Genomic DNA, 27,928 nt, shown 5'->3' with positions numbered 1-27,928 from the left:
CATGCCCCCCCCCCCCCCCATGGTCCATTTATTTAATTGTATTGTATTTATGTAGCCAGGATTGTCCCCTCAGTAACATGTCTTGCCACCGTTTCCCAGGGAGTCACAGTGAGGCCTGGGTCCCCTCGGTCTTCTCTCCATCACCGTGAGGCCTGGGTCCCCTCGGTCTTCTCTCCATCACCGTGAGGCCTGGGTCCCCTCGGTCTTCTCTCCATCACCGTGAGGCCTGGGTCCCCTCAGTCTTCTCTCCATCACCGTGAGGCCTGGGTCCCCTCGGTCTTCTCTCCATCACACAGGGAGACCTGGGTCGTCCCCTGGGGGAGGAGGAGATGCTTCCCCAGGGGCGTAGGAGAGAAGGAACCCTGCTTGTACACCACTCTGCCTCGGACAATGGTGACACTCACCTCCCCAAGCAACGTCAGGCCCAGGTAGGGAGTTAGCTGTAGAGAGAGACGGGGGTGGGGGTGGGGGGTGGGGTATTATTGTCAACCTGGATCATTGCCTTCAGTAGATTGTGACGGCTTTATATGTATAGTCCTGGACTGATACTACACATAGTTTAATATTGTGCAGGGTATTGTACCCATGGTTTATGTTATCTCACCTTATTTTTATGATGTATACTTGCGTCTTTCACCTGTGGAAAGTCATCAATGGAAATATAAAATAACAGCTGAGCACAAAACCAACAAATGAACAGTTGTGATACAATGAAAGACTGTGTGTTCTTTGTCTTAGTGAATCCCTCTCCTATAATACTGGCCTCAAACTCCTTCTCTGGGTCCCATATGACCAGGTCTGCATCGTGACCGGGAACAAGGCTCCCCTTCTGGTTGTCAAGGCGACAGAGTTGTGCAGTGCGCTGGCAGAGGAGCCTCACCACGTCTGGAAGAGTGAAACCCTTCTTACTGGCTGACGTCCAGAACAGAGACAGACCTGAGATAGTGAGAGACAGATAGACAGAGAGACAGATACATTACAAAGAGAGACAGAGACAATAGAGAGAGACAATTTTTTGTATTTTATTTAACCTTTATTTAACCAGGAAGGGCTCATTGAGATTAAAATCTCTTTTTCAAGAGGGTCCTGGCCAAGATAGGCAGCACCAAGTCATTACGAAAAAATTACAGACAGACAACATGAAAAATTACAAGTAATCTAGTAAAAACTATTGAATTCACAAGAGTATAAAACAGCAAATTAAAAACATTGACAGGTCAGGGAATCAGCCTCAAGATCATTCATCAGCGATTTAAAAATACCAATCAGGACAAGTTCTTCCAGTTTAAAAGTATTTTGTAAGGCGTTCCAAGACGATGGCCAGAGGACATAAAAGCCCTTTTACCAAATTCAGTTCTGACATTTGGAACAGTCAGCAGGATAAAGTCCAGCGAACGAAGAGACGACCCACCACATTCCTGAACAATAAAAATGCACAAATAAAAAGGTAGTAAACCCAAAATGGCTTTGTAAATAGAGAGAGAGAGATAGAGAGACAATAGAGAGAGACAGAGAGAGACAAAATGAGGTGGAAACTGAGCTGCACTTCCTAACCTCCTGCCCATTGTCTGACCATATTAGAGACACCGCAGCAAGATTAGTGACCTGTTGCCACAAGAAAAGGTCAACCAGTGAAGAACAAACACCATTGTAAATACAACCCATATTTATGCTTATTTATTTTTCCCTTGTGTACTTTAACCATTTGTACATTGTTACAACACTGTATATTATCACGGTCGTCCTCCTCTTCATCTGAAGAGAAGAGGCGAGAAGGATCGGAGGACCAAAATGTGGTGAAATTGAATAAAGAAAACACTGAACACTGAAACACAATATACAAAACAATAAACGAAATCGTGAAGCTAATGGGAACCGTGCTGACACAAGCAATCAATATAGACAATCACCCACAAACAAACAGTGAAACCCAGGCTACCGAAGTATGATTCTGAATCAGAGACAACTAATGACACCTGCCTCTGATTGAGAACCATACTAGGCCAAAACATAGAAATCCCAAAATCATAGAAAAACAAACATAGGCTGCCCACCCAAACTCACGCCCTGACCATACTAAATAAATACAAAACAAAGGAAATAAAGGTCAGAACGTGACATATATATACATAATGACATTTGTAATGTCTTGATTGTTTTGAAACTTCTGTATGTGTAATGTTTACTGTTAGTTTTTACTGTTTATTTCACTTTTGTATATTATCTACCTCACTTGCTTTGGCAATGTTAACATATGTTTCCCATGCCAATAAAGCCCTTAAATTGAATTGAATTGAATTGATAGAGAGAGAGAGAGAGACAGATGGAGACAGAGAGAGAGTGAGAGAGAGCATTGCCTTGCTAGTGAGAAAGGCCGCCGTAGGCAGACATGGCTCTCAAGAGAAGACCGGGGGAGAGCTGAATACACACTATAGCCTGGGAGAGGGGGAGCTGAATACATACTATAGATTGGGAGAGGGAGAGCTGAATACATACTATAGCCTGGGAGAGGGGGAGCTGAATACATACTATAGCCTGGGAGAGGGGGAGCTGAATACATACTATAGCCTGGGAGAGGGAGAGCTGAATACATACTATAGCCTGGGAGAGGGAGAGCTGAATACATACTATAGCCTGGGAGAGGGGGAGCTGAATACATACCATAGCCTGGGAGAGGGAGAGCTGAATACATACTATAGCCTGGGAGAGGGAGGGTGGAATACATACTATAGCCTGCTATGTGTGGTATTAATTGTTTGAATGGGTCCAAGATTTTCCCGGGGGGGGGTTACGATGCTTTGGGGTGATAAACCTAACAAGACCATGTTCCAGAGCATGAGTTAATGTTTCTGTTTCTATACGGTACCAGGGAGAGATGACCACCAGGGCCATTTGACCACCAGGGAGAGATGACCACCAGGGAGAGATGACCACCAGGACCAGATGACCACCAGGGAGAGATGACCACCAGGACCAGATGACCACCAGGACCAGATGACCACCAGGGCCAGATGACCACCCGGACCAGATGACCACCAGGACCAGATGACCACCAGGGCCAGATGACCACCAGGACCAGATGACCACCAGGGCCAGATGACCACCAGGGCCAGATGACCACCAGGACCAGATGACCACCAGGGCCAGATGACCACCAGGGCCAGATGACCACCAGGGCCAGATGATCACCAGGGAGAGATGACCACCAGGACCAGATGACCACCAGGGCCAGATGACCACCAGGGCCAGGTGACCACCAGGGCCAGATGATCACCAGGGAGAGATGACCACCAGGACCAGATGACCACCAGGGCCAGATGACCACCAGGGCCAGATGACCACCAGGGAGAGATGACCACCAGGGCCAGATGACCTCCAGGGAGAGATGACCACCAGGGAGAGATGACCACCAGGGAGAGATGACCACCAGGACCAGATGACCACCAGGGCCAGATGACCACCATGGCCAGACCATGATCTCTACACAACGAGAACAGTTTTTTTTCACAGTAGATACCGTCTTCTGTGCATTATAAGTATCTTTCATACAAATCTTAACCTTGTGACCCATTCCATACATCTGTTGTTTGTCATGCAGCTTGAAGAGGGTGTATCTTGGCTATAAAAGACCTTTGTACCTTTGTCTCGGGGCTCTCAACGAATCATCTGAGGGTGATTCATTCGACCAGCCATCGTTATCGTAGAGCACTCAATCGATTCACTTTATATATGTGTGTTGTATTGATATGGTCCCTTATTAATAAGTGAATAAAGATTTAGTTTAACTATAACTCTGACTTGTGTGATATGTTCATCTCTCCTCATTTGATAGTAAAGAAATTAACCACCACACGAAGCCAGGAGTCTTTGATCAGATAGATCTCTTCTCTGTTCACTGTCACTGGCCAGTAAATAATTAAACTGTCTTGTAAACTAGCGCTGTATTTTATGCTTATCTCCTTGTGGACTTTGTCATGTAGCAGGAGACTGGATTAGTAGTAACATCAGGAGCAGAGTTTAGAGTTTAGAGAGTGGATCTCACTGGATCTTTAATGGATCTCTAATAGATCTCTATTGGATCTCTACTGGATCCACATGATTAATTTATGGTATATGAAAAGATATAAATACGTTTTACAGAACAACACGATAGATACCTTTTCGTTTGGTGCCTCTGACAGACACATAGAAATATAATCTATTATATTTCTATGGTTGGACATGAGGCTTCTATGTTTTATTTTATTTATTTGACCTTTACTTAACTAGGCAAGTCATTTAAGAACAAATTCCCATTTTCAATGATGGCCTAGGAACAGTGGGTTAACTGCCTGTTCAGGGGCAGAACGACAGATTTGTACCTTGTCTGCTCAGGGATTTGAACTTGCAACCTTCCGGTTACTAGTCCAATGCTCTAACCACTAGGCTACCCTGCCCCACCATGTGTAACTACTCACACAGAAAATTCTATATATAGATGGCAAGGTATGGCTAATAGCTAATGGATCTCTACTGGATGTATAATGGATCTTTAATGGTTATCTACTGGATCTTTAATGGATCTTTAATGGTTATCTACTGGATCTCTACTGAATCTTTAATGGCTCTCTAATGGCTCTCTACTAGATCTCTAATGGATCCACTGGATCTTAAATGGATCTCACTGGATATTTAATGGATCTTTAATGGATCTTTAATGGATCTCTATTGGATCTCTACTGGATCCACTGTATTTTTAATGGATCTCTAATGGATCCACTGGATCTTTAATGGATCTCTACTGGATCTTTAATGGATCTCTAATGGATCTCTAAGGGATCTTTAAAGAATCTCTAATGGATCTCTACTGGATCCTTAATTGATCTCTAATGGATCTCTAACGGATCCACTGGATCTTTAATGGATCTCTAATAGATCCACTGGATCTTTAATGGATCTCTAATGCTCTTAATGGATCTCTAATGGATCCACTTGATCTTTAATGGATCTCTACTGGATCTCTAATTGATCTCTAATGGATCTCTAATTGATCTCTACTGGATCTCTAATGGATCTCTACTTGATCTATACCAGATATTTAATGGATCTCTAATGGATCCACTGGATCTTTAATGGATCTCTAATAGATCCACTGGATCTCTAATGGATCTCTACTGAATCTTTAATGGATCTCTAATGGATATCTACTGGATCTTTAATTGATCTCTTATTGATCTCACTTACCGAACTGTAAGGAGGAGATCCCTCCCCAGGCCTGAGTGAAATCCCCACTGTCCAATCTCTTCAGGTCTGGTGTGCAGGGGGAGTGATCCGACACAACCATGTCAATCTGACCAGCCTTCAGGGCAGACCACAGCTGCTCCTGGAGGGGTAGAAGGTAATGGATCATTTTAGATTTTTTTGGTAATAACCATCATGTTCAGTGTGGATGGATGACTGGCCCCCTGTGTTAACTTCTGTTATATAATGAGATGGTGTGGATGGGTGACTGGCCCCCTGTGTTAACTTCTGTTATATAATGAGATGATGTGGATGGATGACTGGCCCCTGTGTTAACTTCTGTTATATAATGAGATGGTGTGGATGGATGACTGGCCCCCTGTGTTAACTTCTGTTATATAATGAGATGGTGTGGATGGATGACTGGCCCCTGTGTTAACTTCTGTTATATAATGAGATGGTGTGGATGGATGACTGGCCCCTGTGTTAACTTCTGTTATATAATGAGATGGTGTGGTCTATGTTAGTCTTCTATTGTCTGTATGTACGCAGTCTCTCTGTTTATTTGCACTTTCTCTGTGTCTCTTGTTTTCATTTATTAATGAAACATTAATTATATATACAGTACCAGTCAAAAGTTTGGACATGCCTACTCATTCCAGGGTTTTTCTTTATTTGTACTATTTTCTACATTGTAGAATAATATTGAAGACATCAACACTATAAAATAACACATATGGAATCATCTAGTAACCAATAAAGTGTTAAACAAATCAAATTATATTTGATATTCTTCAAAGTAGCCACCCTTTGACTTGATGACAGCTTTGCACACGCTTAGCATTCTCTCAACCAGCTTCATGAGGTAGTCACCTGGAATGCATTTCAATTAACAGGTATGCCTTGTTAAAAATACATTTGTGGAATTTCTTTCCTTCTTAATGCGTTTGATCCAATCAGTTGTGTTGTGACAAGGTAGGGGTGGTATACAGAAGACGGCCCTATTTCGTAAAAAAACAAGTCCATATTATGGCAAGAACAGCTCAAATAATCAAAGAGAAACAGTAGTCCATCATTACTTTGGCTACTTTGAAGAATATACAATATAGAATATATACTTTTGTGGTTACTACATGATTCCATATGTGTTACTGCATAGTTTTGATGACTTCAACTATTATTCTACGATGTAGAAAATTGTTCAAATAAAGAAGAAGGTCTACCTGGTTATATATCCCTCTAATGGGAGGTGTACCTGGTTAGATATCCCTCTAATGGGAGGTCTACCTGGTTAGATATCCCTCTGATGAGAGGTCTACCTGGTTAGATATCCCTCTGATGAGAGGTGTACCTGGTTAGCTACCCCACTGATGGGAGGCGTACCTGGTTAGATATCCCTCTAATGGGAGGTCTACCTGGTTAGATATCCCTCTAATGGGAGGTCTACCTGGTTAGATATCCCTCTGATGAGAGGTCTACCTGGTTAGATATCCCTCTGATGAGAGGTGTACCTGGTTAGCTACCCCTCTGATGGGAGGCATACCTGGTTAGATATCCCTCTAATGGGAGGTCTACCTGGTTAGATATCCCTCTAATGGGAGGTCTACCTGGTTAGATATCCCTCTGATGAGAGGTCTACCTGGTTAGATATCCCTCTAATGGGAGGTCTACCTGGTTAGATATCCCTCTGATGGGAGGCGTACCTGGTTAGATATCCCTCTAATGGGAGGTCTACCTGGTTAGATATCCCTCTGATGGGAGGTCTACCTGGTTAGATATCCCTCTGATGAGAGGTCTACTGATGATGAGGTCTACCTGGTTAGATATCCCTCTAATGGGAGGTCTACCTGGTTAGATATCCCTCTGATGGGAGGTCTACCTGGTTAGATATCCCTCTGATGAGAGGTCTACCTGGTTAGATATCCCTCTGATGAGAGGTCTACCTGGTTAGATATCCCTCTAATGGGAGGTCTACCTGGTTAGATATCCCTCTAATGGGAGGTCTACCTGGTTAGATATCCCTCTAATGGGAGGTCTACCTGGTTAGATATCCCTCTAATGGGAGGTCTACCTGGTTAGATATCCCTCTAATGGGAGGTCTACCTGGTTAGATATCCCTCTAATGGGAGGTCTACCTGGTTAGATATCCCTCTAATGGGAGGTCTACCTGGTTAGATATCCCTCTGATGAGAGGTCTACCTGGTTAGATATCCCTCTGATGAGAGGTGTACCTGGTTAGCTACCCCTCTGATGGGAGGACAGCATTTGAACTGTGTGGCCCCAGCAGGGATGTGTTCAGCAGACAGGCTGAGGTAGTGATGGGTGGTCTCCACCGTCAGAGGGGCTCCGGCCTGCTTCGCAGCCTGGATCAGAGCCAGGGGCTGGGCAGAGGACAGGTGCACTATGTGGCAATGCACCCTTGAGAGAGACATACACAGTCCACATCAGAGCCCAGGGTTGGGCAAAGGACAGGTGCACTATGTGGCAATGCACCCTAGAGAGTTAGATTTAAAACCTCTATACATTTGAAATGTTACTACTTTTGTTTTATATACAAATTGTCAATAAATAGAATGTTGAGAAAACCAGGAGAAATACTCAGAGGGGCATCTCTAAAACCTGGTTGCTGATCTCTAACGATTAGATATGAACTCAAACAGCAGCACAGTACATAACACAGCTTAGTAGTAGCAGTAGTAGTAGTAGTACTGGTAGTAGTAGTAGTAGTATCAGTAGTAGTAGTAGTAGTAGTAGTAGTAGTAGTAGTAGTAGTAGTAGTAGTGGTAGTGGTCAGTATAGGAGAAGAGTTAGTAGTATTGCCTCAGTAGTAGTACTGTCTAGTTGATAGTAGGTGATTTGGAGAGCATTCAGTAGTAGTAGTAGTAGTAGTAGTAGTAGTAGTAGTAGTAGTAGTAGTAGTAGTAGTAGTAGTATCAGTAGTAGTAGCAGTAGTATTAGCAGTATCATAGGTAGTAGTAGTAGTAGTAGTGGTAGTAGTAGTAGTAGTAGTAGTAGTAGTAGTAGTAGTAGTAGTAGTAGTAGTAGTAGTGGTAGTAGTGGCCGTAGGCACGTTCAAGAAGTTTTCTGGAGAAGGGGAACTGGTCAATTGTTGACATCGGAGGGATCGAGTGTAGGTTTTTTTCAGAAGGGTGAAGTGGTAGTAATGGTAGTAGTAGTAGTAGTAGTGGTAGCAGTAGTACTGGTAGTAGTAGTGGTGGTAGTAGTAGTAGTAGTAGCAGTAGTATTGGTAGCAGTAGTAGTAGTAGTCATAGATAGGAGTAGTAGGGAGCAGAGTACTAGCAGGGTTAGCAGATAGGAATAGGTGGTAGAAAGTGTTTAGCAATAGTAGTAGTAGTAGTAATAGTAGCAGTAGTACTAGCAGTAGCATAGGTAGTAGTAGTAGTAGTAGCAGTAGTAGTAGTAGTAGTAGTAGTAGTGGTAGTGGTAGTAGTAGTAGTAGTAGTCATAGAGATAGTAGTAGTAGCAGTAGTACTAGCAGTAGCATAGGTAGTAGTAGTAGTTGTAGTAGCAGTAGTACTAGAGGTAGCATAGGTAGTGGTAGTAGTAGTAGTAGTAGTAGTAGTGTGATCGTAGTGGTGGTAGTAGTAGTAGTACTGGTAGTAGTTGTAGTAGTAGTAGTAGTGATCGTAGTAGTAGTAGTAGTAGTAGACTGGAGGAGTTGTGAGCCTGACTGGGGAAGGTGAGAGGGTGAGGTGAAAGAAGGAGGCAGAGAGGAAAGAGTGTAGTAGTGGTAGTAGTAGTAGTAGTAGTGATTGTAGTAGTGGTATTAGTAGTAGTAGTAGTAGAAGTAGTAGTAATAGTAATAATAGTAGTAGTAGCAACAGTAGTAATAGTAATAGTAGTAATAGTAATAGTAGTAATAGTAGTAGTAGTAGTAGTAGTAGTGATCGTAGTGGTGGTAGTAGTAGCAGTGGTAGTAGTAGTAGTAGTAGTAGTACTAGTAGTAATAGTAATAGTAGTAATAGTAATAGTAGTAATAGTAGTAATAGTAGTAATAGTAATAGTAGTAGTAGTAGTAGTAGTAGTAGTAGTAGTAGTAGTAGTAATAGTAGTAGTAGTGGTAGTAATAGTAGTAGTAGTAGTAGTAGTAGTAGTAGTAGTAGTAGCAGCAGTAGTAATAGTAATAGTAATAGTAATAGTAATAATAGTAGTAGTAGCAGTAGTATTAGTAATAGTAGTAGTAGTAGTAGTAGTAATAGTAGTAGTAGTGGTAGTAATAGTTGTAATAATAGTAGTGGTAGTAGTAATAGTAGTAATAGTAGTAGTAGTGGTAGTAATAGTAGTAGTAATAGTAGTAGTAGTAGTAGTAGTAGTGGTAGTAGTAGTAGTAATAATAGTAGTAGTAGCAGTAGTAATAGTAATAGTAATAATAGTAGTAGTAGCAGTAGTAATAGTAATAGTAATAATAGTAGTAGTAGCAGTAGTAATAGTAATAGTAGTAGTAATAGTAGTAGTAGTAGTAGTAGTAGTAGTTCTTACTGGTATTTCAGGCAGAGCTCAGTGACAGTTCGAATGGCCTCCAACTCCATAACATCTGGTCTGGACTTGAGGAAAGTGGAGTACTCCTTGGGGTCTATGGAAAGCAGTGGTGGGGATGGAAGTAGGAGGATGGTTCTTATAGATACTGTTAAATTACTCTGACACACCAGTAGCAAAATACTGCTTCATTTTTTCGACGTTAAAATGATACCTGCTTCCTCTGAAGGCAGGGGGTTATCCCTCTCTTCTTCCTCTGAAGGCAGGGGGTTATCCCTCTCTTCTTCCTCTGAAGGCAGGGGGTTATCCCTCTCAGCATGAAACTACAGAGAAAAGAGAAGAAGTCAAGGTTGGTATTTGTTAACCCCTTAGTCATAAGGTGTATAACATTGATTAATAAATTAAGATAATTGTTTCGCCCCCATAGCTTACAAGTTTTATATGATAGAGTAGACACAAGTCACATAGAATTACTACAAAAACACACACCTTTCCAATGCAGTGAGTGTGTTTGTGAGGAAGCTGTGAATTCTAGAATGAGGAATTGGGCGTCAAATCAAAAGTTTATCATTAAAAAAATGTAGATAGGAACCGTGTTTAAAAGGTCTATACTGGAAAAAAGTGAAAACCTGTATTCACTGAAATGCCCCTGTTAGTCACTACCATAGTGAATATGTCCCTGTAAATCACTACCATAGTGGATATGTCCCTGTAAATCACTACCATAGTGAATATGTCCCTGTAAATCACTACCATAGTGGATATGTCCCTGTAAATCACTACCATAGTGGATATGTCCCTGTAAATCACTACCATAGTGAATATGTCCCTGTTAGTCACTACCATAGTGGATATGTCCCTGTAAATCACTACCATAGTGAATATGTCCCTGTAAATACTAGTAATAGTGGAATAGTGTAGTAGTAGTAAATCACTACCATAGTGGATATGTCCCTGTAAATCACTACCAGTACTACCATAGTGGATATGTCCCTGTAAATCACTACCATAGTGGATAAAATCACTACCATAGTGAATATGTCCCTGTAAATCACTACCATAGTGGAAATGTCCCTGTTAGTCACTACCATAGTGGATATGTCCCTGTAAATCACTACCATAGTGGATATGTCCCTGTAAATCACTACCATAGTGGATATGTCCCTGTAAATCACTACCATAGTGAATATGTCCCTGTAAATCACTACCATAGTGAACATGCCCCTGTAAGTCAGAAGTCAAACGGACGAGTTTCGGCGACAGCCTTTGTTAGTTTTCTCTGACCTCTGCTGCTTAAAAGACGTTAAAACAGAAAGAAAATATGAGTGTGTTTTATTTTCCATCTGTCTGTGAGTTACCAGGAGAACGCTCCCTGTGCCCTGTAGCTGTTTCATGGCGATGTGCAGATCCTCGTCAGTCACACGAGGGAACTCCTCAACTCCACTGTGGATCAGGAAACATTTAAAACCAGCCACCCCAGCCCGGATCATGGGGAGCAGCTCCAGCTGCAGAAACAGAGTCATTTGTATCAGGTGGTTTCATAGAAACCACTACAGGTAGAAGCCGAAGCCACACCATCACCACAGGGCTTTGGTTTAGGTTCACCCGTGTGTGATTGGTCGTATTCTTAATTGTCCCGCAAAAAAACCCTCCATCCTTTCCTCTTCTCATCTACTTGAATCTCTACAGATTTGATATAACTGACCAGGCTAAGGACAGGATATTAATGAGATTCCATGTTATGTTCACCTGCCAAGTCTGTCCCAATCAGGGCAGATCCCAATCAGGGCAGATCCCAATCAGGGCAGATCCCAATCAGGGCAGATCCCAATCAGGACAGATCCCAATCAGGGCAGATCCCAATCAGGGCAGATCCCAATCAGGGCAGGTCCCAATCAGGACAGATCCCAATCAGGGCAGATCCCAATCAGGGCAGATCCCAATCAGGGCAGATCCCAATCAGGGCAGATCCCAATCAGGGCAGATCACAATCAGGGCAGATCCCAATCAGGGCAGATACCAATCAGGGCAGATCCCAATCAGGACAGATCCCAATCAGAGCAGATCCCAATCAGGACAGATCCCAATCAATCAGGGCAGATCCCAATCAATCAGGGCAGATCCCAATCAATCAGGGCAGATCCCAATCAGGGCAGATCCCAATCAACCAGGGCAGATCCCAATCAGCCAGGGCAGATCCCAATCAGGGCAGATCCCAATCAGGGCAGATCCCAATCAGGACAGATCCCAATCAGGACAGATCCCAATCAATCAGGGCAGATCCCAATCAGGGCAGATCCCAATCAATCAGGGCAGATCCCAATCAGGGCAGATCCCAATCAATCAGGGCAGATCCCAATCAGGGCAGATCCCAATCAGGGCAGATCCCAATCAGGACAGATCCCAATCAGGGCAGATCCCAATCAGGGCAGATCCCAATCAGGGCAGATCCCAATCAATCAGGGCAGATCCCAATCAGGGCAGATCCCAATCAGGACAGATCCCAATCAGGGCAGATCCCAATCAGGACAGATCCCAATCAGGGCAGATCCCAATCAGGACAGATCCCAATCAGGGCAGGTCCCAATCAGGGCAGGTCCCAATCAGGGCAGATCCCAATCAGGACAGATCCCAATCAGGGCAGATCCCAATCAGGGCAGATCCCAATCAGGACAGATCCCAATCAGGGCAGGTCCCAATCAGGGCAGGTCCCAATCAGGGCAGATCCCAATCAGGGCAGATCCCAATCAGGGCAGATCCCAATCAGAGCAGATCCCAATCAATCAGGGCAGATCCCAATCAATCAGGGCAGATCCCAATCAGGACAGATCCCAATCAGGGCAGATCCCAATCAGAGCAGATCCCAATCAATCAGGGCAGATCCCAATCAGGGCAGATCTCAATCAGGGCAGGTCCCAATCAGGGCAGGTCCCAATCAGAGCAGACCCCAATCAGGGCAGATCCCAATCAGGGCAGATCCCAATCAGGACAAATCAAGGTGGGACGATGAGGAAACTCTGAGGACTTTTTTGACAATTGAGAAATAGCCTTCCCACTGGGAGCAGATGTCAGATCAACGTGTAGTTTATATTTACATTTATATTTACACAAAATGCCCTTAAATGTATAACTTTTTTTTGCAAATCCAATCAGTTTTCCAGGTTGATGGAAACAATGTTATTTCAACCGTTTTTTAACCTAGTGGGTTAGTTTTATCTCTACTTTTTCTCCCTCAACCAACTCTGTGGCCTTGTGGTTAGAGTGTCTGCCCTGAGATTAGAAGCTTGGACGTTTGATCCCTGGCGAGTCATACGAAATACTGTAAAAATGGGACCTGATGCGTCTCTGCTCCGCACTCAGCATTTAAGGATATAGATTTGGAGGAGGGGGGAGGAGGCCCTGCGATAGACTAGCATCCTGTCCAGGTGGACTAGCATCCGTCATGCTATCCTTCCTACAGCTAGTACTGTACCTGGTTGCCAGGGATGACCCCTCCCCAGAAGGCAGTGTCTACAAAACACTTTCCCGACGCTGCTGCCATCTTCTCATGGAAGTTATCCAGGGTGGTGGTCGGCGGGATGCTGTTGCTATGGAGACAGTAATTAGAACACAGTTCAATTTGCACATTTTATATCTCTTTTCAATCTTTTATTTTTATTTTTATTTTTTAAAGATATCCTTAGTGATCCTCAGTCTGGCCAGATCTGAATGTGTTCATTGAGTACAGGAGTAGCCTAAGTTAGTCAATGTGACAGGCATGTCTACTATAGTAGTGATTTACAGGGACATGTCCACTATGGTAGTGATTTACAGGGACATGTCCACTATGGTAGTGACTTACAGGGGCATGTCCACTATGGTAGTGATTTATAGGGACATGTCCACTATGGTAGTGACTTACAGGGGCATGTCCACTATGGTAGTGACCCCTCCTGCAGCAGCGGCCCTCGTGGCGGTCCAGAATCCCTCCCAGGTGGTACGACCCGGTTCATTCACATGGACGTGACAGTCCACGATACCAGGCATCACCAGCTGGTCTCCCACATCCAACACCTACCATCAGTGTAACAAATATATGTTATAGATACAGCTATACATGTCATAGCACCAGCCATGAAGTGGGGGGCTGTTTTGTTAGACTTCGGTGTGGATTTTTACATTGTTGATCATAGTCTGCTGCTGGAAAAACGTATGTGCTATGGCTTTACACCCCCTGCTATAATGTGGATAAAGAGTTACCTGTCGAACAGAACACAGATGGGTGTTCTTTAATGACAGCATCTCCAACATAATCCAGGAAGAATCAGGAATTCCCCAGGGCAGCTGTCTAGGCCCCTTACTTTTTTCAATCTTTACTAACGACATTCCACTGGCTTTGAGTAAAGCCAGTGTGTCTATGTATGTGGATCAGCTACCACAGCGACTGAAATGACTACATTAATTAACAAAGAGCTGCAGTTAGTTTCCGAATTGGTGTCAAGGAATAAGTTAGTCCTAAACATTTCAAAAATGAAAAGCTTTGTATTTGGGACTAATCATTCACTAAACCCTAAACCTCAACTAAATATTGTAATGTGGAAATTGAGCAAGTTGAGATGACTAAACTGCTTGGCGTAACCCTGGATTGTAAACTGTCACGGTCAAAACATATTGATACAACAGTAGCTGAGATGGGGAGAAGTCTGTCCATAACAAAGTGGCGCTCTACCTTCTTAACAACACTATCGACAAGGCAGGTCCTACAGGCCCTAGTTTCTACCTTCTTAACAGCACTATCAACAAGGCAGGTCCTACAGGCCCTAGTTTCTACCTTCTTAACAGCACTATCAACAAGGCCGGTCCTACAGGCCCTAGTTTCTTCTACCTTCTTCACAACACTATCAACAAGGCAGGTCCTGCAGGCCCTAGTTTTGTCACACCTGGACTACTGTTCAGTCATGTGGTCAAGTGCCACAATAAAGGACTTGCAATTGTCTCAGAACAGGGCAGCACAGCTGGCCCTTGGATGTACACAGAGAGCTAATATTAATAATATGCATGTCAATCTCTCCTGGCTCAAAGCGGAGGAGAGATCGACTTCATCACTACTTGTATTTGTGAGACGTATTGACATGTTGAATGCACCGAGCTGTCCATCTAAACTACTGGAGGGTTTTTTACTCATGCAAGCAGTAAAATTAGATTTAAAAAACAGATAAAAATACACCTTATGGAACAATGGGTACTTGAAGCAACACAAACATAGGCACAGACACATGCACACGCACACACAATATCATACACACTATACACACATGTGCACATGGATTTTGTGTTGTACAGTAGATGTGTGGTAGTAGAATAGGGGCCTGAGGGCATACAATTAATATGTTGTGAAACCTGTTGTGAATTTCTTGTAATGTATAAAACATGTATAAATGCCTTAATTTTGCTGGATCCCAAGAAGAGTAGCTGTTACCTTGTCGGGAACTAATGGGGATCCATAATAAATACCAGGAAGAGTAGCTGCTGCCTTGGCAGGAACTAAAGGGGATCCATAATAAATACCAGGAAGAGCAGCTGCTGTCTCGGCAGGAACTAATGTGGATCCATAATAAACCCCAGGAAGAGTAGCTGCTGCCTTGGCAGGAACTAATGGGGATCCATAATAAACCCCAGGAAGAGTAACTGCTGCCTTGGCAGGAACTAATGGGGATCCATAATAAACCCCAGGAAGAGTAACTGCTGTCTTGTCAGGAACTAATGGGGATCCATAATAAACCCCAGGAAGAGTAGCTGCTGCCTTGGCAGGAACTAATGGGGATCCATAATAAACCCCAGGAAGAGTAACTGCTGTCTTGTCAGGAACTAATGGGGATCCATAATAAACCCCAGGAAGAGTAACTGCTGTCTTGTCAGGAACTAATGGGGATCCATAATAAACCCCAGGAAGAGTAGCTGCTGCCTTGGCAGGAACTAATGGGGATCCATAATAAACCCCAGGAAGAGTAGCTGCTGCCTTGGCAGGAACTAATGGGGATCCATAATAAATACAAATCACAGTAAAGCTACATCAGTAAATGTATTTATTTGTACCTTTATTTAACTATGCAAGTCCGTTAAGAACAAATTCTTATTTTCAATGACGGCCTCCCCCGGCAACGCTGGGACTATTCTGGCCACTCTATGGGACTCCCAATCACGGCCAGATGTGATTCAGCCGGGATACGAACCAGTAGTGACACCTCTTGCACTGAGATGCAGTGCCTTATACCACTGCGCCACTTGGGATCTAAAGCTACATCAGTAATGCCACGTCAGCAATGTTACGTCAGATGCTACGTCAGCAATGCTACGTCAGTAATGCTACATCAGCAATGCTACGTCAGTAATGCTACGTCAATGAAGCTACATCAGTAATGCTACGTCAAATGCTACGTCACCAATGCTACGTCAGTAATGCTACGTCAGTAATGCTACGTCAGTAATGCTACGTCAGTAAAGCTACATCAGTGAAGCTACATCAGTAATGCTACGTCAGTAATGCTACGTCACCAATGCTACGTCAGTAATGCTACATCAGCAATGCTACATCAGTAATGCTACGTCAGTAATGCTACGTCACCAATGCTACGTCACCAATGCTACGTCAGTAATGCTACGTCAGTGAAACTACGTCAGTAATGCTACATCAGTAATGCTATGTCAGTAATGCTACGTCAATGAAGCTACGTCAGTAATGCTACGTCACCAATGCTACGTCACCAATGCTACGTCAGTAATGCTACGTCAGCAATGCTACATCAGTAATGCTACGTCAGTGAAGCTACGTCAGTAATGCTACATCAGTAATGCTATGTCAGTAATGCTATGTCAGTAATGCTACGTCAGTGAAGCTACGTCAGTAATGCTACATCAGTAATGCTACATCAGTAATGCTACGTCAGTAATGCTACGTCAATGAAGCTACGTCAGTAACGCTACGTCAATGAAGCTACGTCAGTAATGCTACGTCACCAATGCTACGTCATCAATGCTACGTCAGTAATGCTATGTCAGTAATGCTACGTCAGTAATGCTACGTCAGTAAAGCTACATCAGTGAAGCTACGTCAGTAATGCTACGTCAGTAATGCTACGTCACCAATGCTACGTCAGTAATGCTACGTCAGTAATGCTACATCAGTAATGCTACATCAGTGAAGCTACGTCAGTAATGCTACGTCAGTAATGCTATGTCAGTAATGCTACGTCAGTAAAGCCACGTCAGTAATGCTACATCAGTAATGCTACGTCACCAATGCTACGTCAGCAATGCTCCGTCAGTAATGCTCCGTCAGTAATGCTACGTCAGTAATGCTACATTATAATTTATAATCTGGTCCTGGGGATCCAAAGGGTTTTACTTTTTTTTTTTTGCCTTACCTGATTCAAATCATCCAAACTTGATGATGAGTTGAGGATTTGAATCAGCTGTGTAGTGCTAGGGATTAAACAAACATGTGCACACTCTTGGGTCCCAGGACCAGGGTTAAGATACACCATTAAAAATAGTTATACACCTTCATAGTAATGCTCAATCAGTAATGGCCAAATGGCACCTCATTCCCTACATGGTGGACTACTTTTGACCAGGGCCCTTAGGGCTCATTGGAATCTGGTCAAAATGTAGTGCACTATGTAGGGAATAGGGTGGTATTTGTAGTAATACAGATGTTATTACAGTGTAATTACATTTTTTAAGACTTCAACAATCTAGGTCACAAAATAGCCCCGATTGAACTACAAATGGGTGAGAAATAAATACACTGAATGACAGTATCTTTTCTCTCCAACAGGGGGGAGGAAGTGAGCCAGAGAACCAAGTTTTAAGTTTCCAGTTGTATTAGTCTTATGTACAGGATACACATGGTATACACTGTCCAACGAAATGCTTACCTCAGGTTCCTTCTCTATAATGCAACAACAATAAGAATAAATAAATAATTAAAGATAAGATAAGAATATAATGAATAAATATAATATAATATATGCCATTTAGCAGACGCTTTTATCCAAAGCGACTTACAGTCATGTGTGCATACATTCTACGTATGGGTGGTCCCGGGGATCGAATCCACTACCCTGGCGTTACAAGCGCCATGCTCTACCAACTGAGCTACAGAAGGACCTGTATAAGCCTTATACAGGAAGTCGCAATTATAGTACAATTATTTACACATGTATCAGAGTAAGTGGGATTGGGGGGGGGGGGGGGCAAGTGATTAAATTGTGCAGTATAAGCAATAGTGAAAACAAATCTCGTAGCAGCAATTTGGGCGGCAGGTAGCCTATTGATGAGAGTGTTAAGCTAGTAACTGCAAGGTTACTACCCTGCCCTACCCTGTGCTCTGACCTCTTTCTCCCCCTCTCTCTCCAGATGAAATCTCGTGTCTTGTGACGGCCGGCCGCCCAACAACCTGCCCGCTTGACCCTATCCCCTCCTCTCTTCTCCAGACCATTTCCGGAGACCTTCTCCCTTACCTCACCTCGCTCATCAACTCATCCCTGACCGCTGGCTACGTCCCTTCCGTCTTCAAGAGAGCGAGAGTTGCACCCCTTCTGAAAAAACCTACACTCGATCCCTCCAATGTCAACAACTACAGACCAGTATCCCTTCTTTCTTTTCTTTCCAAAACTCTTGAACGTGCCGTCCTTGGCCAGCTCTCCCGCTATCTCTCTCTGAATGACCTTCTTGATCCAAATCAGTCAGGTTTCAAGACTAGTCATTCAACTGAGACTGCTCTCCTCTGTATCACGGAGGCGCTCCGCACTGCTAAAGCTAACTCTCTCTCCTCTGCTCTCATCCTTCTAGATCTATCGGCTGCCTTCGATACTGTGAACCATCAGATCCTCCTCTCCACCCTCTCCGAGTTGGGCATCTCCGGCGCGGCCCACGCTTGGATTGCGTCCTACCTGACAGGTCGCTCCTACCAGGTGGCGTGGCGAGAATCTGTCTCCTCACCACGCGCTCTCACCACTGGTGTCCCCCAGGGCTCTGTTCTAGGCCCTCTCCTATTCTCGCTATACACCAAGTCACTTGGCTCTGTCATAACCTCACATGGTCTGTCCTATCATTGCTATGCAGACGACACACAATTAATCTTCTCCTTTCCCCCTTCTGATGACCAGGTGGCGAATCGCATCTCTGCATGTCTGGCAGACATGTCAGTGTGGATGACAGATCACCACCTCAAGCTGAACCTCGGCAAGACGGAGCTGCTCTTCCTCCCGGGGAAGGACTGCCCGTTCCATGATCTCGCCATCACGGTTGACAACTCCATTGTGTCCTCCTCCCAGAGCGCTAAGAACCTTGGCATGATCCTGGACAACACCCTGTCGTTCTCAACCAACATCAAGGCGGTGGCCCGTTCCTGTAGGTTCATGCTCTACAACATCCGCAGAGTACGACCCTGCCTCACACAGGAAGCGGCGCAGGTCCTAATCCAGGCACTTGTCATCTCCCGTCTGGATTACTGCAACTCGCTGTTGGCTGGGCTCCCTGCCTGTGCCATTAAACCCCTTCAACTCATCCAGAACGCCGCAGCCCGTCTGGTGTTCAACCTTCCCAAGTTCTCTCATGTCACCCCGCTCCTCCGTTCTCTCCACTGGCTTCCAGTTGAAGCTCGCATCCGCTACAAGACCATGGTGCTTGCCTACGGAGCTGTGAGGGGAACGGCACCTCAGTACCTCCAGGCTCTGATCAGGCCCTACACCCAAACAAGGGCACTGCGTTCATCCACCTCTGGCCTGCTCGCCTCCCTACCACTGAGGAAGTACAGCTCCCGCTCAGCCCAGTCAAAACTGTTCGCTGCTCTGGCCCCCCAATGGTGGAACAAACTCCCTCACTACGCCAGGACAGCGGAGTCAATCACCACCTTCCGGAGACACCTGAAACCCCACCTCTTTAAGGAATACCTAGGATAGGATAAGTATCCCTCTCACCCCCCCCCTTTAAGATTTAGATGCACTATTGTAAAGTGACTGTTCCACTCGATGTCATAAGGTGAATGCACCAATTTGTAAGTCGCTCTGGATAAGAGCGTCTGCTAAATGACTTAAATGTAAATGTAAATGGATTGAATCCCCGAGCTGACAAGGTCAAAATCTGTTGTTCTGCCCCTGAACAAGGCAGTTAACCCACTACCCCTAGGCCAACATTGTAAATAGGTATTTGTTCTTAACTGACTTGCCAAGTTAGATAAATAAAAAAGTGTGCTGTGTGTGTAGCATAAATGTACACTGAGTGCACAAGACACTAAGGACACCTGCTCTTTCCATGTGGTCTTATCCAGGTCTTCACTTGTTAAATCCACTTCAATCAGTGTAGATGAAGGGGAGGAGACGGGTTAAATCCACCAATCAGTGTAGATGAAGGGGAGGAGACGGGTTAAATCCACCAATCAGTGTAGATGAGGAGATAATTGAGACACGGATTGTGTTTGTTTGTGTGCCATTCAGAGGGTGAATGGAGAAGACAAAATATTTCAATGCCTTTGAACGGGGTATGGTAGTAGGTGCTAGGCGCAAGAACTACACTGCTTCAGGGTTTTCACACTCAACAGTTTCCCATGTGTTTCAAAAATGGTCCACCAACCAAAGGACATCCAGCCAACTTGACACAACTGTGGGAAGGATTGGAGTCAATATGGGCCAGCATTCCTGTGGAACACTTTCGACACCTTGTAGAGTCCACAAATTGGGTCACTCAATATTATGAAAGTGTCCTTATTGTTTTGTACACTCAGTGTATAAACTCAGCAAAAAATGAAATGTCCTCTCACTGTCAACTGTGTTTATTTTCAGCAAACTTAACGTGTAAATATTTGTATGGACATAACAAGATTCAACAACTGAGACATAAACTGAAAAAATTCCACAGACGTGACTAACAGAAATGGAATAATGTGTCCCTGAACAAAGGGAGGTCAAAATCAAAAGTAACAGTCAGTATCTGGTGTGGCCACCAGCTGCATTAAGTACTGCAGTGCATCTCGTCCTCATGGACTGCACCTGATTTGAGATGTTACCCCACTCTTCCTGTAATGCACATCGTTGAGATTGCCTACAATGACAACAAGCTCAGTCCGATGATACTGTGACACACCGCCCCACCTCCAAATCGATACCGCTCCAGAGTACAGGCATCGGTGTAACACTCATTCCTTCGACGATAAACGTGAAAACCGAACATCACCCCTGGTGAGACAAATGGTGCGACTTGTCAGTGAAGAGCACTTTTTGCCAGTCCTGTCTGGTCCAGCAACGGTGGGTTTATGCTCATAGGCGATGTTGTTGCCGGTGATGGCTGGTAAGGACCTCCCTTACAACAGGCCTACAAGCCTCTCTCAGCCTATTGCGGACAGTCTAAAGGATAGGTTGTGCATTCCTGGTGTAATTCAGGCAGTTGTTGTTGCCATCCTGTACCTGTCCCGCAGGTGTGATGTTCGGATGTACTGATCGTGTGTAGGTGTTGTTACACGTGGTCTGCCACTGTGAGGATGATCAGCTGTCCGTCCTGTCTCACTGTAGCTGTCTTAGGCATCTCACAGTACAGACATTGCCATTTATTGCCCTGGCCACATCTGCAGTCCTTATACCTCCTTGCAGCATGCCTAAGGCATGTTCACGCAGATGAGCAGATACCCTGGGCACCTTTCTTTTGGTGTTTTTCAGAGTCAGTAGAAAGGCCTCTTTAGTGTCCTAAGTTTTCATAACTGTGACCTTAATTGCCTACCTTCTGTAAGCTGTTAGTGTCTTTAATGACCGTTCCACAGGTGCATGTTCATTAATTGTTTATGGCTCATTGAACAAGCATGGGAAACAGTGTTTAAACCCTTTACAATGAAGATCTGTGAAGTTATTTGGATTTTTAACTGTGAAAGACAGGGTCCTGAAAAAGGGCTGTTTTTTGTTGTTGCCGAGTTTATGTGTGTTTGTGTGTGTGTGTGTGTGTGTGTGTGTGTGTGTGTTTGTGTGTGTGTGTGTGGATTTGTGGGTGTCTGTGGGAGGGTGTGTGCGTGAATGAGTACATGTGTGCCACAGTCTCTTACGACAGAAAAGAGTTACTGGATATCAGAACAGAGATTACTCACCTGGAACTGGACAACATGTTTTTCTTTAACGAGTCAGACGCGAAGGATTTACTGCTGCACCCGTCATTCGCATGAAAGAGGAGACACTGATACAAGGGATCTGGGTGGCTTGTGAGAATTTGTTGGTAACCCGCCTCTACCATCCGTCCTATTGGCCAACGTGCAATCATTGGAGAATAAACTGGATGAATTCCATTTGAGACTATCCTACCAACGGGACATTAAAAACATCTGTTTCACCAGATCGTGTCTGAACGACGACATGGATAATATACAGTTGGCTGGGGTTTCCGTGCATCGACAAGACAGAACAGCTATGAGGAGTGTGTGTCTATCTGTCAATAACAACTGGTGAGTGAGATCTAATGGCAGACAGTCTCAGGGTCAGGGGAGGCAGAAGGTCAATAATCTGGAGAAGGTATAAAGGGCCCAGAATGGCAGACAGTCTCAGGGTCAGGGGAGGCAGAAGGTCAATAATCTGGAGAAGGTATAAAGGGCCCAGAATGGCAGACAGTCTCAGGGTCAGGGGAGGCAGAAGGTCAATAATCTGGAGAAGGTATAAAGGGCCCAGAATGGCAGACAGTCTCAGGGTCAGGGGAGGCAGAAGGTCAATAATCTGGAGAAGGTATAAAGGGCCCAGAATGGCAGACAGTCTCAGGGTCAGGGGAGGCAGAAGGTCAATAATCTGGGCCCAGAAGGTATAAGTCTCAGGGTCAGGGCCAATAATCTGGAGAATGGCAGACAGTCTCAGGGTCAGGGGAGGCAGAAGGTCAATAATCTGGAGAAGGTATAAAGTGCCCAGAATGGCAGGCAGTCTCAGGGTCAGGGGAGGCAGAAGGTCAATAATCTGGAGAAGGTATAAAGTGCCCAGAACGACAGGCAGTCTCAGGGGCAGGGGATGCAGAAGGTCAATAATCCAGAACAGTGGGGGAAAGGTATAAAACAGACAGTCTCAGGGTCAGGGCAGGCAGAAGATCAAAACAGGGAAGGACTAGAAAACAGGAGCAGGATAACAGGCAAGAGCAGAGGAAGAAACGCTGGTAGGTATGAATTAACAAAACAAACTGTCTATAGACAGAGACCACAGGTATAAATACACTGGGGATAATGGGGAAGATGGGCGACACCTGGAGGGAGGTGGAGACAAGCACAAAGACAGGTGAAACAGATCAGGGTGTGACACATTTACTCTACACACAGAGACGCATACAAAGCTCTCCCTCACCTTCCATTTTGGCAAATCTGACCATAATTCTATCCTCCTGACTCCTGCTTACAAGCATAAACGAAAGCATTAAGTACCAGTGACTCGCAGACCAAGTAGACCAGTCCCTGTGCCCAAGAGCGCTAAGGTAACCAGCCTAACCCGACCCGTAGCACTCGCATCTGTAGCCATGCAGTGCTGGTCATGGCTCACATCAACACCATCATCCCAAAAAACCCTAGACCCACTCCAATTCACATACCGCCCCAACAGATCCACAGATGACGCAATCTCTATTGCGCTCCACACTGCCCTTTCCTACCTGGACAAAAGGAACACTTACGAGAGAATGATGTTCATTGTCTACAGCTCAGCATTCAACACCATAGTGCCCTCAAAGCTCATCACTAGGCTAAGAACCCTGGGACTAAACACCTCCCTCAGAAACCTGGATCCTGGACTTCCTGACGGGCTGCACCGAGGTGATAAGGGTAGGCAACGACGTATGTATCTGCCACCCTGATCCTCAACACAGGGTCCCCTCAGGGGTGAGTGCTTAGTCCACTCCTGTACTCCCTGTTCATCCAAGACTGCGTGGACAAGCCTCCAAAATCATCATAAGTTTGCAGATGACACAACAGTGGTAGGCCTGATCACCGACAATGATGAAACAGCCGATAGGGAGGAGGTCAGAGAGCTGGCAGTGTGGTGCCAGGACAACAACCTCTCCCTCAACGTGACGGAGGAGGAGCTGATCGTGGACTACAGGAAAAGGCGGGCTGAGCACACCCCATTTACATCGGCTGGGCTGTAATGGAGCAGGTTGAGAGCTTCAAGTTCCTTGGTGTCCACATCACCAACAAACTATCATGTTCCAAACACACCAAGACAGTCGTGACGAGGGAGCGGCAATGCATATTCCCCCTAAGGGGACTGAAAATATTCGGCATGGGTCCTCAGATCCTCAAAAAGTTCTACAGCTGCACCACCGAGAGCATCCTGACTGGTTGCATCACCGCCTGGTATGGAAACTGCTTGGCATCTGACCGCAAGGCACTACAGAGGGTGGTCATAAGCAGTTTCTCCTGAGGGGGAAAACTCTTCACAACTGTGTTACTATGTTTGGACCATGATAGTTGGTGTGCACAGCCCAGTACATCACTGGGGCCAAGCTTCCTGCCATCCAGAACCTCTATCCCAGGCGGTGTCAGAGGAACGCCACCCTAGTCATAGACTGTTCTCTCTGCTACAGCATGGCAAGCGGTAGCGAAGCACCAATTCTAGGTACAAAATGCTCCTTAACAGCGTCATAAGAACAGTTAATCAAATGGCTATTCGGACTATTTGCATAGACCCCCTCCCATTCTTTAGTTTATTTAGTAAATATTTGCTTAACTTATATATATATATTTTTAACTGCATTGTTGGTTAAGGGATTGTAAGTAGGTCTGCACCTGTTGTATTCAGCACATGTGACAAATAACATTTGATTTGATTTGGTCAGTCCAGTTCAAGTGTTCAGCAGTCTGATGGTTTGTAAATAGAAACGGAGGCTGTTGGTATACGATCTCATGCGCCGATAACATCTGCCTTATGGTCAAGGAGTAAACAGCTCGTGGCTGGGGGGGTGTGTGGGGTCCTTGATGATGCTGCAGGACATCCTCAGGCACTGTTTTCAGGTAGATATCCTGGATGGGTGGGAACATGGACCCAGTGATGTACCGGGCTGTCTTCACCACACACGGTAGGGCCTTGTGGTTGTGATGCAATTTGTCAGGACGCTCTCGGTTGGTGCGTCAGTAGTATCTGGAAAGGACCCAGGGAGGCCTAACATTTATATGTAGAGTCGCTGTTGCATCATCTTAACAGGAGTGGTGTTGTTGTTGGTCCACGTCAAGTGATGATGTGATGCAGAGGAAGTTAAAAGCCGACTCTCGACTGTACTCCTGTTAATGTGGTTAGGGGCATGTTCCCTCCTCTGCTTTCTGAAGTCAACAATCAACTCCCTTGTTTTGCTGATGTTGAGGTAGAGGTTGTTGAGGTAGAGGTTGTTGTCCTGGCACTACAATGCCAGTTCACTTGCCTCCTCTGGATAGGCTGACTCGGAAAGACCTATAACCGTGGTGTCATCAGCAAACTTGATGGTGGAGTTGGTGTCGTGCAAAGCAAGCAGTCATGGGTGAACAGGGAGTACAGCAGAGGGCTGAGCAAACACCACTGGGGGGGGGGGGGGGCTGTGATAAGAGTCAGTGTGGAGGAGGTGTTGTTGTCAATCTTCACAGCCTGTGGTCTGCCCATCAGGAAAGTTCAGGATCCAGGTGAAGTTTTCCTCACGTCATCTTCAGAGAGCACCTGGTCATCCAGAGCAACACGAGCCTTCCTGGACGGCTCGGTATTGATGGGCAGGGAGGGGGAGGGGGTCAATCCTACCTGAAAGTTGCACAGAAGCCTGTGTTTTACTTCAATTAAAATGACCTCCATCTTTACTTTAATTAAAATGGCCTCCATCTTTAATTCAATTAAAATGGCCTCCATCTTTACTTGAATTAAAATGGCCTCCATCTTTACTTGAATTAAAATGGCCTCCATCTTTACTTCAATTAAAATGGCCTCCATCTTTACTTCAATTAAAATGGCCTCCATCTCTACTTCAATTAAAATGGTCTCCATTTAAAAAAAAATTAAAAGTAAAACGACAGTTTGAGGACAAATATATTGTAGTGGACTCAGATGAGAAGAATGTTGGCTCGGTCAAATGCAGGCTACTGTGCAACTTTCTCTCGCTCTCCTCAGCAGAAAGCGCAGACGCGCAGACGGAGTGTGAGAATGGTAGTGAATCACAAATTCAAGGTGTAGACAGCCTCTTCATTCATCTGCTTTAAATTTTCATTTAATTAGGCCAACAGGCTAACCTTTGTAGGCCCTTCCCCCTTGGAAGCAGAGTAGCCTACTGGCGTTACAGCGTGATTCAGAAATTAGAGAGAGAGATTTTTAACTAGAGAAGAATGGATTAATCATTCGATTTTTTATTTATTTTGCTTGTCTGAACAGTGGAACAAAACACAGAAAATGATGAGGAAAACATTTTGGTTACAAGCTCTGCTTAACACTTTAACTGAACGTTTCAATAACACCTTTAATAACACTGCTAGCTTAATTCAGTATTTGACTTCCATCCATGTTTGAGTACGTCAGGAGATGACATGGAAACCAGCCACTAGGGGCAACAGTGAGCGCTGTTACGTTCAAGTGCGTTTTGGTTTTGGTTAGGTGCTGTGGACAGGGATAGTGGGTGAATCTGCCTCTGATTACAAAGGTCACAAGTTCAAATCCAGCTATGTAATTTTTTGTTGTTGAGATTAAAAAAAAAAACCTTAAATCCCAAACCTTAACCATTCTGAGTTAATAATGCCTGAAATGAACCCTAACCTTAAAAATGTTGCATTAATACCTAAACTTAACCTAAAACACTTCGAAATTTGAAGTTTGCAACAACTTCAAAATGTGATTCTTTGAGAAACATTAACGTCTAATTCTGACGTTAAAACTGTGAGAACTAGTTGAACTGGGAAGTGTTTTTCTTCATAGGAAATTATTACACAAACATTCTGAACAAACAAAGTCATAATTAACACAAAAAAAACAAAAAATAAAAAGACCAAATTGAGCAGAAGCCAGAGAGCCAATCAATACCTACCTCACAGCCAGCAGCAGTATCCCCAGTAGAACCACTGGAGTCTGGGAGGATTTTGTGTATCTTTCCCTCCTTGATGACAATCAGAGCAGGCCGTATCTCTGTGCCACACAGAACCCTGCTACTCCTCACTGCACTCACGGTCGACCCAGGCTCCATTACTGCAGGACTACCTGGGCTAGTCTAAAGAGTGGAACAAACGGGTTCTGCTAGTCTAAAGAGTGGAACAAACGGGTTCTGCTAGTCTAAAGAGTGGAACAAAACGGGTTCTGCTAGTCTAAAGAGTGGAACAAACGGGTTCTGCTAGTCTAAAGAGTGGAACAAAACGGGTTCTACGAGTCTAAAGAGTGGAACAAACGGGTTCTGCTAGTCCAAAGAGTAAAACAAACTGACTCTGCTTTTAAGTCTGGTCTGTGTGCAGATATTCTGTGGAATACTGTGGATGGCACCTCCCCCAAGGCAGGCTAGTAAAGGGTTGTGTAAGATAGTGGTTACAGACAGTGATAGAGGTTTGTTGACCTCTCGTTTACTCTGTATACAGAATGAACCCACGAGCCGAGTACCATGTATAAAGCAACTCGTTTTCAGGGGGAAATATGTTAGTAAAATATGTCTAGTGAGATTTATCTCTCTTTAACATTAGATTGCAACTTTTACACTAGACGTGGTGTGGCCAAAGCTGTATTCTGTATTCTTCTTTACAGCTATTATCATTCTGTAAACACCATGTATAGACACTGAGTATACAAAACATTAAGAACTCCTGCTCTTTCCATGACATAAACTGACCAGGTGAATCCAGGTGAAAGCTATGATCCCTTATTGATGTCACTTGTTAAATCCGCTTCAAAATTAGTGTAGATGAAGGGGAGGAGACATGTTAAAGAAGGATTTTGAAGCCTTGAGACAATTTAGACATGGATTGTGTATGTGTGTCATTCAGAGGGTGAATGGGCAAGACAAAATATTGAAGTGCCTTTAAACGGGGGTATGTTAGTACATTTACATTACATTTAAGTCATTTAGCAGACGCTCTTATCCAGAGCGACTTACAAATTGGTGCATTCACCTTATGAAACCTTAGGTGCCAGGCGCACCGGTTTGTGTCAAGAACTGCAACGCTGCTGGGTTTTTCACGGTCAACAGTTTCCTGTTTGTATCAAGAACGGTCCACCACCCAAGGACATCCAGCCAACTTGAC

At 44.5% G+C, this 27,928-nt stretch overlaps 1 protein-coding gene across 2 annotated transcripts; it reads right to left on the bottom strand.

The window, feature by feature from the left end:
• Positions 1-12: 12 nt before the first annotated feature.
• zgc:103559 (Allantoinase, mitochondrial) lies at positions 13-27,162 on the bottom strand. 2 transcript variants are annotated; one of them, XR_006832128.1, is made up of 12 exons: positions 26,731-27,162; positions 13,619-13,770; positions 13,190-13,304; positions 11,076-11,222; positions 9,932-10,040; positions 9,721-9,814; positions 7,452-7,638; positions 5,224-5,362; positions 764-936; positions 605-637; positions 153-440; positions 45-115 (listed from the first exon to the last, which is right to left on the bottom strand). XR_006832128.1 is itself a non-coding variant. In XM_046301933.1 (11 exons), exons 1-11 carry the CDS (start codon positions 26,884-26,886, stop codon positions 252-254), a joined length of 1,494 nt encoding a protein of 497 aa, XP_046157889.1. In that variant the 5' UTR covers positions 26,887-27,162; the 3' UTR covers positions 13-251. The 2 variants fall into 2 exon arrangements, 1 of the variants encoding a protein (XP_046157889.1); XM_046301933.1 differs by having other exon boundaries at positions 13-440.
• Between the last annotated feature and the right edge of the window lie 766 nt (positions 27,163-27,928).

Source organism: Oncorhynchus gorbuscha, linkage group LG15 (assembly GCF_021184085.1).
Source record: "Oncorhynchus gorbuscha isolate QuinsamMale2020 ecotype Even-year linkage group LG15, OgorEven_v1.0, whole genome shotgun sequence".
In the NCBI taxonomy this organism is placed as follows: Eukaryota; Metazoa; Chordata; class Actinopteri; order Salmoniformes; family Salmonidae; genus Oncorhynchus; species Oncorhynchus gorbuscha.
This window is presented reverse-complemented; position numbering and strand designations above follow the sequence as displayed.